The following is a 12,906-nucleotide window of genomic DNA, read 5'->3' on the forward strand; positions in this document are numbered from 1 at the left end:
CATTTAGTCATGCTTAGATCTGTTTAGTTTAGCTACTATTTTTGACTGTCTTAGCTCATGCTTCGATATGTCTGGTTTTACTTTGGCTGTATAGCGGGCCTGGGATACTTTTAGATAGTTTGGTACCGTCAGTTTTAGTTTTAGCTTAGTTTAGTTCTGTACATTTAGTCATGCTTAGATCTGTTTAGTTTTACCATTTAGAAATTCGGTACTGTTTAGTTTAGCTTTCTCTTCCTGTACACTTAGATCTAAGCATGACTAAATGGACAGAACTAAACTGTTTGGTTTAGCTTAGCTTATTTAGACAATTAGTTATCATTGTATCTTGTACCTGTCTGTAATTTTGTTCATTATCATGTTCTGTAACTTTGTCTGTAATTTTGTTCTTGTGTTGTAAAGCACTTTGAGTCGCCTTGTGCTGAAAAGTGCTATATAAATAAATGTACCTACCTACCTACCTGAGTTCTGTGGAGTGTTAAATATCAAAGTTTAATTTACAGTCAGAAGGGTCTCAAAATAAAAACGTACTAAAGTCACACCTCCAGTGGCTAATATCTTGTCAATATTAAACTGAAAAATACCTATGACCATAGGTGCCAGCTTAGTAAAGCAGGTGGAGCAGCTGCTTCTCCATTTTTTTTTAAAGTGGGATGTAAACTTTTGTTTTTGCTTCCCCATTTTAGACTTAAAAACATGTTATCACTCCCAGCAATAAGACAAAAAACATGTAATATTTATTGGAAATAAACAGATGAACTCTGTTGCACTTAAAATATGTGAAACAAATGTGATGTAGTTTAAGGGTTTAATTCACTCCATTCACTTGTGTATCCTTGTGTATTCACCTGTTTGATGGTTTTTGTGGATCCGACAGGTGTAAAGGAGCAGCAGGAACAGGTAGAAGCCAATAAAGGAGGTTATTGTAGAACACAACAGGAAGGAGTAACTGCCTTGATTGTGGATCACCTGCAGGAAGCAACACACATCTATATTTTAAAACCTAAAATGTACAGAGCTTATAAAAAGTATTCACCCTTGGATGTTTTATGCTTTCATTGCTGTCATAAATCAATTATAAATTGTCCTTCTTTACAAAAAAACCCTTCAATGTCAAAGTAAAATAATATTTATATAGAATAATACCAATTAAATAATAATATGGAATGTAAAATAAGTGACTGCATAAATATTCACCCCCAACCCTAACCCTCTGGAGTGACTGTCCTTATTCAACTCAGACAAATTATTTAAAAGCACAAGTCAGGGAATGGATACAAAGGGATGTGAAATCCATCATCAAGAAATTAAAGGAATATGTGACATGTGTAGCAGGCAGTCCTCACAAACTGAGTGACTGTGCAAAAAGAAGAAAATAAAGAGAGAAGCCACCAAGACACATGTGAGAACTCTGAAGGAGTTCTAAGCTTCAGCAGGTGAGATGGGAACGACTGAGTTACAACAACTGTTGCCCAGGTTCTTCACCTGTCTCAGCTTTATGGGAGAGTGGCAAAGAGAAAGTTACTGTTGAAAAAAACGTGTTAAATCTCAAATAGGACTGGCTACCAAGAAGCACTTGAAGTCTATCACATGCTGTTTGGCAAATTCTAGAAACTGTATAGGAGAACTGAAATCAAATCTTAAACTACTGACATTGCATCCATGTCATTTAGTGAAAAACTCTCAACAAAACATTTCAGGAACCCATTTCTCTGACCTAAAACTTAAAAAACTTGTTTTTAGAGATTTAGTCAATAAATGCTGGAGTAGGGTGATTTGGGACAGAGTTGCTGTCCTGGGTTCATGATGTGCACTGTGCCCTGGCAGGCTCCAAAGATTGCTAAAGAACCAAGAACACTGCTACTGTCTGGTTGTTTATTAGTGGAAATGGAAGAAAAACCCTCTTTTGACTACGAAGAAACGCTAGAAGACTTTGTGGGAGTAATACCAGTATGAACCTGAACTGACACCTGGATCTCTGGAATCGGATGAAAACTCTTCAGATTTGGATTCTGATGATCACAAGGACCACCATGGCTGACAAAACGATGTACATAATGACTGAGTTGGGAACATGGAACGGTGAGAACCATTTACCACCAGATCATTCTGATGACATCAGTACACAACACTGCAAGTCAATAACACCGGCAGATGTTGCTAACTCAATGCTAACTCGTTAAAAATGTGCACACATTTTATGAACTCTCACACCAAAGTAAACTAATCAACAGCAGTTTCAGACTGTTTGTTTAATCACACATGGATTGTCTATATTTTCTCATCAATAACAAACTGCTCTGAATCACAAACTGATCTCAGGCTGTCGGCCTGTAAGCAGCTCATACCTTTTAATGACAGCGTGCGTTCATGTCACGTTTGAAGTAAAACTTCCTGTTTTTCGTCTCGTTCTCTGTGGTGATCTCCAAACCTGAGTTCTGATAGGAATTCCCATACTGAAGCTTATGTATCCAAATCTAACAAAGTTTTTATCTTTCAGGAAGCCAAAAGATAAAACTCCAGTGGTATTTTCTGGCTGGTTCGAACAATTAATTGCAATGCATTGAACTTTATTGTACCAGTACTGATCCATTTGCTGTTGAAATGCTGAATGCTCTTAAACCTTAGTGGCTCTGTTGACTTCACACGTCAGGGGGGTCACGGAAAAGGCCAAAAACACCAAAGATTTTTTTTTAAATTTTACAACTAGCATATTTTATGATTTTCCTTTAACTGATGTTACCTTCAAAACACTTTTCAATTCTCCTTTAAAACTTTGCCATTAACAACTGCAGTTAGCTCTGTTTTTCTGTTAGCAGAAACCATTGTGAACCATTGGACAGATGATAACAAAACTTTCAGAAAGTAATCTCTGATGTACACCTACAACTAATTAACTTTGGAAGTCACCCCAATTCAAGCTGGCCACCACAGCTAAGTGGCTTAAGCAAACACAAATATGGCTATATCTCAGTCAGTGTTACAGATATTGAGCTAACACTTGATCTAACAGTAGCTGAGAGTTATTCAAAACATAATCTGAGAACTAACAGATCAAAAGAGATCTTGCACAATGTTATTTTCAAGGTTTGACCAAAACAGCTACAACTCCATCATTTCTCAGCAAAAGATTATCTTAGTCTAAAACTTTGGCATGAAATGCGGCAGATGATATGCATTACTTTAAAGGATTCTAAGCCTTTCATTTAATTGGACTGCATGGCGTGGTTAGAAGTTTGTGAGGAAGATGGGCCATTTCTTACTGATCCAACCAGCAGCTGCAACATCACCTCTCCTGTGCTGGCACTCATCACTAGGACTGTTGTAGCAGAACCTGTAAAACACAAAACCAAAACAACCAGGGAGACCAATTTGAAATAACAGGATCCTTAATTAGGAGGAAAATATTAAAATAAACACAAAAATTTCCATAAATGTACAAATGTGTATATAATTCAAAAATAATCTGTAGATTTTGTTGTGTGCAGACATTGTTGCTTTTATCATTTATACTGTTATCTTACCCTTTATCTAGAGTTGTCCATATTTTTTATATACGTACATGAACATAAGGACATGCACTTGTAATTCCATTGTATGTGATGTAGCAGGGGTATATGAAATATGATGAAGACATTATAAATCATTAATCATTAACAGTTCCCTCAAACGAGGGAAAAATTATGTAAATCTAGTATTTATATGTCTATCAGTCTCATAAAGTTAAGAACCATAAGTTCTTCGCTTCGGAGTAAGATCATAATTATATCAAAACACACACTCACCCACACACACAACTGAATTAAGTTTTGCTCTGTTTATGTGATGTTTATTAAACAAATAATTATATTACAAGTTATGGCAGGTAATGAAAATTATTGAATGTTTGAATTTGGTACCAAAATATTGACTTAGATGTTGAAGCAGCTAAAAGATTGAACTGGAGACTTTCCAGGCTGATCCAACAGTCAGCTGCTCGGCTCTTGGTAGGCAGTGCTGGCTGGAAGAGCGCTCAGGGGGATGTTAAGGTTGGGCGTTTGGACAAATTTATAGACCATTGATGACAGGCTGAGTCATTCGACGGTTGTTGTTTTTTTAGACGCACCCCCCACTCCACCCTCCCCTGTGTGTCACCAAGTGGAGTGCCAATTTATTCACTTAAACTTATAACAGAAAGAAAGAGTACTGAGCAATTTGGCGCATACAAAATAAATAAATGACTGAATATTTCTAAAAACTACAATGTCTCAGAATCAGAACAAGAAGATAAAAAGGGAACCTGTTCCTTCCAGAAAGTGCTTATAAATTATTTGACAAGAAAACAAGCATGTTTACCTTCTTGGGTTTCAGCAGGGTGCGCAGGTTGTTAACAACATTACCAGCGGTGCTAAAGACGCATTCCGAAGGTGTTATGGCCGGTATGCACAGATATTTTTGTTCCATTTGAGATGACAAAAAAGTCCAGATATCACCTGAGCGAATATATCACCCATCGTCATTTGTTGGACTGACGAATATCGGTTGACAAAATTTTACATATTGCCCAACCTTAGTGGATGTCAGTTTATCTAATGTTCTGACTAACTTCACTAAATTTTCCTAAATAAAGTCAATTATGACTGCCGAAATAAACTGGGAAAAACATCTTAATGATGGAAAATTTAGCTTGAGGGGAAAAATCTGAAAGTGGCAAAGCACAAGGATCAGATGCTAAAAAAGAAAAGCAGGCCTAGAATTTCACATTTCCACCACCGTGTTTCACTGTTGGGAGGAGGTTCTTCTCTTTAAATTTTGTGTTTACTTTTCTCCAAACATGGCGCCTGTGATTGTGGCCAAATAATTCAATTTTGGACTCATCCGACCAGAGAATGGACTTCCAGAAAGCCTCTGGTTTGTCCAAGTGTTCTCTGGCAAACTTTAAACGTGCAGCTTTGTTCTTTCTTGAGAGCAGAGGCTTCCTTCTAGCAACTCTCCCATGAATGCCATGTCTATTGATATTTCGCCTGATTGTAGACGCATGTACATTTATCCCAGATGCTGACAGAGAGGTCTGCAACTATCTGGAGGTGATGCGTGGGTTGGCCTTTACCTGCATTATTATTTTTCTGGTGCTTCTTTATGAATGTTTTGACGGCCGTCCACTTCTGGGCAGAGTTGCGGTGATGCCTAGTGCTCTCCATTTGTAAATGATTTGTCTTACAGTGGATGGATGAAGCTGGTGAAGCTTCCCCAGACTGATGGGCTGTCACCACCTTCTTCCTGACATCCTCAGATGTCTCCCTTCCTCTCGGCATTGTTGATCTGGTCTTTATGCCCTGACACAACAGTGGTTTGCTTGGTTTCCTCTCCCTTTTAACCAGCGCACCTCCAAACTTTTCCCAAGGCATCTCATTTGATTGGTCTGCTTAATTGATTACTCAAGCACTCACATGTGCTTCACCTGAGTCTTTTACTTGATTGTCTTTATCAGTGCAGCTGTGGTTCATTTACTTTTGCAGCTGCTCTGATTCCATTTTTCATTCAACTCACACATTTTCCTCAAAACAAGTGAATGGAATTGATGAACATAAACCTGACATTTCATATACAAAAACTGGTAATGAGAAAATAGGAAAATCGTGGTAAAAATGAAGAAAAATCTACACTACTCAACTAGTTCACAAACTTTCAAGCAGCACTGTATATATTTAAAGGTGAAAAGTGTGAATCTTGTACTTTTCAAAATAAGAACCTATAGAAGTTCTTATAACTGAAATTAGAAAGGTTAGGTACAATATCAGTGTAACATGAAGATTGCAGGGCAGAAAATTACTTTTAACAGGTTAGAAAATGCACATTTGATCAGACAGTCCAAAAAAAGGTCAACAAGAACTTTGAATCCACCACAAGAGGGCAATGTGGAACTTTCTTTCCAGTCCTAAAGGAATGTGGTTATTTTTCTTTGATTTTTCTTTGATCCCTGTAGAAACCAAAATTTAATCAGAGTTAATTTTTCTCAGAGTGTAAATTCCATCAAACCACAACAGGACTGACACTGGTGGGAATGTAAATTTTGTTTAGAGTCAAAAAAAGTGATTAGTTTATGGTTGTCTTGGGGTTCAGAAGAAGGGGGGAGCTTGATCAGTGATTGGTCTGATAAGATCAAGAGAGAGACATCTGGGTTTCCCTTCCAAACACTGATGAAACAGTTCATTTGCATTAGGAAGAAATAGCACAAACTCAGTAGGACCCTACAGTGACCAATATTGACAATAAAGCTATTCTAGTCTGACCTATTTTGCCAACTTATTGACAAAAAATGTAAAAAACATAAATGTTACAAATAAAAAAAGATTTAGCAAACAAGTAATTTCTGTATTTTTTAAACTATTATAATAAAAAAGACAAACAAGATGGATTAGACTGATTTGTAAACAACCAAATGAACAGTTGTATTGTGATAATAATAAAAAATACCTCCATGACTAAGTTGTGGGACAGGCAGGTCTCACAATTTTCCAGGCAAATCACATATCAGACTGGCAAGAGAACAGGTGGGGGTGTGTGAGTAAAAAGAACAGCTGGTGCACGAACACAGCTGTTATTGAAAGTCACTGCTGTCCAGAACTAGAGTTTATACTGCTAAAATATAGACGGTGTTATCAACCCAGAGAAATCACTGCATTGTTTGCAGCTTCTGTGTATATCCATCCACTTCCATCATTAGCCAGTGCTAATTCAGCCATATGCAGGCTCCATGACACCATTAGCAGACAACAGAACAAGCAACTGGATGGCTTTTTCATTGTAGCTGGTGATTTCAACCATACATATCTGAAGGCTGTGCTCTCCAGATTTCATAAAAATGTAGACATTAATACAAGATAGAGCAAAACATTAGATCAGATCTACAAAAACATTGCTGGAACCTATAAAGCCCATCCCTGCACCCACCTTGGACACTCAGACCAATTAATGCTGTTCTTGACACCAGTTTTCAGGCCCCTCATCTGCAGATCAAAACCACAGTGCAAGACAGTACAATGCTGGACTGAGAAGGCCACACTATTCCTGCAAGAGTGTTTTAAGAACTACATGTGAGAACTCTTTGAGCATTCAGACACTGAGCTTTGTACTTTCTCTGTGCTGTCATACACACTGCTCAAAAAAATAAAGGGAACACTTAAACAACACAATATAACTCCAAGTAAATCAAACCTCTGTGAAAGCAAACTTTCCGCTTAGGAAGCAACACTGATGGGCAATCAATTCTTCTTCTTATGGCGTTTAATGGCGGTTGGCAAACAACTTGTGGTGTGCATTACTGCCACCTACTGGTATGGAGTGTGGTTCGATGGCAATCAATTTCACATGCTGTTGTGCAAATGGAATAGACAAAAGGTGGAAATTATTGGCAATTAGCAAGATACACTCAATAAAGGAATGGTTCTGCAGGTGGTGACCACAGACCACTTCTCAGTACCTATGCTTTCTGGCTGACATTTTGGTCACTTTTGAATGTTGGTGGTGCTTAGTAATGGGTCTGGTTCTTTTCAGTTTCTACTTGATCTATCTGAATCCAAATTCAGCTGAAATTGACTCTTAGTTTACTTTCATATTATGTTCTGCAGGTTAAGTGTCGCATATGTTTGACAGAATTGTCTTACTTAAATAAATCCACTTCCTCAATGCTGAGGCATTATAGGGCAAAACATGAAAATGAAGTCCCACATACACCTAGAATAACCTCAGGTATACAGCCATTTTAAAAATTACTCAGTTGCTTTTAATAAGTTATTTAATCTAAATGTATTGTTTACTTCATTTTTAACCATCAAGCTTCTAGGAAGCAGATGCTGGAGGAGGCTCTGCTGAATTTCATCCTGAAGGACTGCCAGCCTCTCAGCATTGTGGAGAGTGAAGGAACTGGTTCAAGTCCTTGAACCTTCATATGTTTTGCCAACCAGAAAAGTTTGTGTGGAAATTATGTAAAGTAGTAGTTTAAATTAAAAAAAATTGTTTATTCTTTAATTTTAATATATTGATTTTGTTTTGGTTTCACTGTTATAATTTTCAGACCATCAAACAAATGGTGGCCAAAAAATTTGAGGAGGAACGGGAATTTATCCCAACCTCTTCCAGTTGTCATTGCAATACCTTTGCACTCCAGCCTCATCTGTGCCATGTGAGAGGGTGTTTTCCACAGCAGAATTTGTGTCAAAAAAGCGTAATAGACTGAATTTCAAAATGTTGGAAAAACTTATTTTTTTAAATATGTGTGAAAAAAAAATCCAGTCCACAAGCATCCTCATTCCAAACACATTCACTTAAATTTTCACTTTTTTGTACATGTTCACGTTATTTATTGACTATATCTAAGAATATCAAATATTTTACATTTACATGAAGGTAAAATTAAATAGTTATAATCAAAAAAGTTACAAAAGAAACTAAACAGGAAAATAGTAGTGTGACGCTGACTTAGCATTCACACAAACAAAGGCCTTCCATTCCTTAAAGAAATTCATATTGCCTGCCAACTTTCATGTCTGAGTTAGCTGTAAATCAGACCCTCCCTGGGCACCTTACCGTGGTGGAGGGGTTTGACTGCCCCAATGATCCCAGGAGCTATGATGTCAGGGGCTTCATGCCCGTAGTAGTGTCATCCAAGGCAGACAGGTCCTAGGTGAGGGGCCAGATGAAGTGCAGCCCAAAGATCCCTTATGAAGAACAACAGTTTTGGATGCAGTGTTCCCTCGCCCGGTCACCGGGGTCCCACTCTTGAGCCAGGCACGTTGGCGAGCGCCTGGTGGTCGGGCTTTTGCCCATGGACGGCCGTGCACAGCCCAAAGAGGAGACATGGGTCCCCCTATCCATGGGCTTACCATCAATGGGAAAGGCCAAAGGGGTCGGGTGCAATGTGAGATGGATAGTGGCCGAAGGCTGGGACCTTGGCGGTCTGATCCTCGGCTACAGAAGGTTGAGGAGGTTGAGAGGTTTCGGCTAGAAATAGTCAGGCTCACCTCAACACATGGCTCTGGAACCAGTCTCCTTGAGAGGGATTGGACACTTTTACTCTGGAATTGCCCCCGGTGAGAGGCGCCGAGCAGGAGTGGGCATATTTATTGCCCCCCATCTTGGTGCCTCTACGTTGGGGTTTACCCCGTTGAATGAGAGGGTAGCCTCTCTCCACCTATGTGTCGGGGGATGGGTCCTTACTGTTGTTTGTGCTTATGCGCCGAACAGCAGTTCAGATTACCTACCCATTTTGGAGTCCTTGGAGGGGTTACTTGAGAGTGCCCCTCCTGGGGACTCCCTTGTTCTGCTGGGGGACTTCAATGCTCACGTGGGCAATGACAGTAAGACCTGGAGAGGTGTGGTTGGGAAGAACGGCCCTCCTGATCTAAACCTGAGCGTTTGTTCTGTTGTTGGACTTCTGTGCTCGTCATGGCCTAACCTTTCATGACCTTTCGGGTTTTTCACATTTTTGAAGGCCTTTCCATTGTCAGATTCAAATGAAACGCGCACAGGGGCTTCTCCCAGACACTCTCTACCTAAAACCATTAGTGGATAATGGTTAGCATGTTGCCAACTGGAAGTAGCCGCCACAAGATCGTAGAGAGCTGCATTTTGGTACATCTGTAGTGCCTGGGGAGAGGGTGTAGCACGATGAGTTTGGGTTTGAGTTATTCAGCATCAAAGTTTGAATTTTTCAGACTTTTGACCCCCGCCATCTCAGGGTCAAAAGTCACACAGACACAGGAATAACGTTTTCTCGATCACACGGACCCCCGAACAACATGAAAATAAGCCCTCTACGAGTGACTCATCAAAATCTACTAACCCCAACTTGACCGTTTAGGTTCTGACAACTTACAAAGGGATTTTGTTCTGGAATCTGGGCGTATCAAAATTGAACTTTGAACTCCGGCCACTAAATTTTACATCCTGTAAATTGGTAGGCTTTATGTGCTTCCAATGGGAAGTTATGAGTGTTTGATATTCCCTTTGAAGTATTTTCTTTTAGCAGGATATCTACCGAACCGCGCAACGGATCCTAATGAAACTTGCAGCAAATTATCATCACAAGAGGCCCTCAAACTGATTAAATTTTGGTCCAGATGCCACGGTCCCGCAAGGCTGCTGCAAATGGGTGGGCTTGTTAGCAGTGTATCTCATGAAAGGGCACCAGGTGGAAGCAGAGGGGCATGGGCCATACTATGAAGCCCAATACAATGTATGGCGTACGCCCCTTTGCTTCCACACGTTGCCCCTACTTTCCCCTTTTGGGGGCACCAGTTGGACGCAGAGGGACATAAGCCATACATTGCATTGGGCTTCATAGTATGGCCCATGCCCCTCTGCTTCCCCTGGGTGCCCCTCACTGCCCACTCTTGTGGATGAAGGCAATATCGCAAGTTTTTTGGGCGGCCGTCACCCGGCCCCCCGAAGTGACCTGCACCTGGGACCCGACCCAATGGGTTCTGGGGGCTGGGATGCACGCGCCGGCGCCTCTGGCTCGGCCATGCAACCACCGGTTCGCTTGATCAGCGATACCTTTTGCCCCATTGAGGGTATAGCATCATGACAGGGAAGCAAGCCCTAAGGGGGAGGGATGCTGTCAGACCGAAGGAGTCCTATCAGGCCTTCTTGGCCTGTGGGACCCCAGAAGTAGCAGACAGGTACCGGCAGTCCAAGCAGCATGCGGCTCGGGTGGTCGCTGAGGGAAAAACTTGGGCATGGGAGGATTTTGGAGAGGCCATGGAGAATGACTTCTGCAAGGCTTTGAGGTGATTCTGGTCCACCATACGGCGTCTCAGGAGGGGAAAGTAGTACAGCACCAACAGTGTTTATAGTGGGGATGGTGTGCTTCTGACCTCGACTCAGGACATCGTGGCTCGGTGGGGGGAATACTTCGAAGACCTCCTCAATCCAACCAGCAAGTCTTTTATTGAGGGGTTAGGGTTAGAGAGCCTGGGGATTTTGGGTCAGGCTCTCCAATCTCCGTTGCTGAGGTTGCAAAGCTCCGGGGGGTGGATGAGATTCGCCCGGAGTTCCTTAAGGCTCTGGATGTTGTGGGGTTGTGTTGGCTAACGTGACTCTGCAATATTGCGTGGACATCGGGGGCAGTTCCCCTGGATTGGCAGACTGGGTTGGTGGTCCTCTTTTTCAAAAAGGTGGACCGGAGAGTGTGTTCCAACTACAGAGGGATCACACTCTTAAGCCTCCCTGGTAAGGTCTATTCGGGTGTTTTGGAGAGGAGGGTCCGTTGGATTGTCGAACCTCGGATTCAGGAAGAGCAGTGTGGTTTTCGTCCTGGCCGTGGAACACTGGACCAGCTCTATACCCTCAACAGGGTCCTTGAGGGTGCATGGGAGTTTGCCCAACCAGTCTACATGTGTTTTGTGGACTTGGAGAAGGTGTTCGACCGTGTCCCTCGGGGAATCCTGTGGGGGGTACTCTTGGAGTATGGGGTTTCCGGGCCCGTTGATACAGCCTGTTAGGTCCCTATATGACCAGTGTCAGAGCATGGTCCACATTGCTGGCAGTAAGTCGGGCTTATTTCCGCCGAGAGTTGGACTTCGCCAAGGTTGCCCTTTGTCATCTATTCTGTTCATAATTATTATGGACAGAATTTCTAGGTGCAGCCAAAGTATTAAGGGAATCCACTTTGGTGGCCTTAGGTCTCTGCTTTTTGCAGATGATGTGGTCCTATTGGCTATATCGGGCCGTGATCTACAGCTTCAGTGGTTCGCAGCCGAGTGTGAAGCAGCTGGGATGAGGATCAGTGCCTCCAAATCCAAGGCCATGGTCTTGAGCTGGAAAAAAGGGTTGAGGGCCTTCTCTGGGTCTGGGAAGACGCCCTGCCCCAAGTGGAGGAGTTTAGGTATCTTGGGATTTTGTTCACGAATGAGGGGAAAATGGAGCAGAATAGGCGGATTGGTGCAGCGGGTGCTGCACTGCACCTGTTCTGTTGTGGTGAAGAGAGTGCTGAGTCAAAAGGCGAAGCTCTCGATTTACCAGTTCGATCTACGTACCTACCCTCATCTATGGTCACAAGCTTTGGGTAGTGACCAAAAGAATGAGAAGTGGCTGAAATGAGTTTTCTCCACCGGGTGTCTTGGCTCTCCCTTAGAGATAGGGTGAGAAGCTCAGTAATCCGGTAGAAACAGAGTAGAGCCACTGCTTCTCCACATCGAGAGGAACCAGTTGAGGTGGCTCGGGCATCTGGTTAGGATGCCTCCCGGACGCTTTCCTGGTGAGGTGTTCTGGGCACGTCCTACTGGGAGTAGGCCCAGAGGTCGACCCAGGTCACGATGGAGGGACTATGTTTCTCAGCTGGCCTAGGAATGCCTTGGAATTCCCCCAGAGGTGCTGGCCCAAGTGGCTGGGGAGCGGAAAGGCTGCTACCACCACGACCCAACCCCAGATAAGCGGAAGAAGATGGACGGATGAATGGACTGCTGCATGACAGTCTCTAAAATATGATTTGTGCTCATTTCTCATTTCTGTTAAACTCATTACAGCTTTATAACGTGTTTTATTCAAAGGGATCTCACAAAGGTGCAATCATTTAAAGCTTTTATAAATGCTAAATGGTAATGGAGTTCAAACTGTAAAATATAATCGAACTTTAAAACTTGGATTGCTAAAAAATGAGGTTACGCTTAGTCAATGATGAAATATAAACAAACTTTGATATTGCTAAAATGATTTGATTAATAAAATGAAATTACACTTAGCAATGATAAAATGTAAACAAACTTTGATATCACTAAAATGACTTGAGTGCTGAAATGAGGTTACGCTTAGCTTATGATAAAATAATCACAAAGAACAATTGTGTAAGGGGGATAAGGGAGTTTGACGGTCCCAGGGCACCATGATATAATAATCTGCTGCAGCTGATTGTGTGCAAAAAAAAAAAAA

At 41.7% G+C, this 12,906-nt stretch overlaps 1 protein-coding gene across 1 annotated transcript in view; it reads right to left on the minus strand.

Moving 5' to 3' along the window:
• mfsd4aa (major facilitator superfamily domain containing 4Aa) overlaps window positions 1-12,906 on the minus strand; it is a 74,616-nt gene that overhangs the window by 6,746 nt on the left and 54,964 nt on the right. The window contains exons 8-9 of the mRNA XM_037975455.1: window positions 3,261-3,331; window positions 846-966 (exon numbers count right to left, since the gene is read on the minus strand). Coding sequence (XP_037831383.1) covers window positions 846-966; window positions 3,261-3,331 — 192 coding nt within the window. The remainder of the gene's footprint in view (window positions 1-845; window positions 967-3,260; window positions 3,332-12,906) is intronic.

The sequence above is a fragment of the Kryptolebias marmoratus genome, linkage group LG4 (genome assembly GCF_001649575.2).
Source record: "Kryptolebias marmoratus isolate JLee-2015 linkage group LG4, ASM164957v2, whole genome shotgun sequence".
Taxonomy (NCBI): domain Eukaryota; kingdom Metazoa; phylum Chordata; class Actinopteri; order Cyprinodontiformes; family Rivulidae; genus Kryptolebias; species Kryptolebias marmoratus.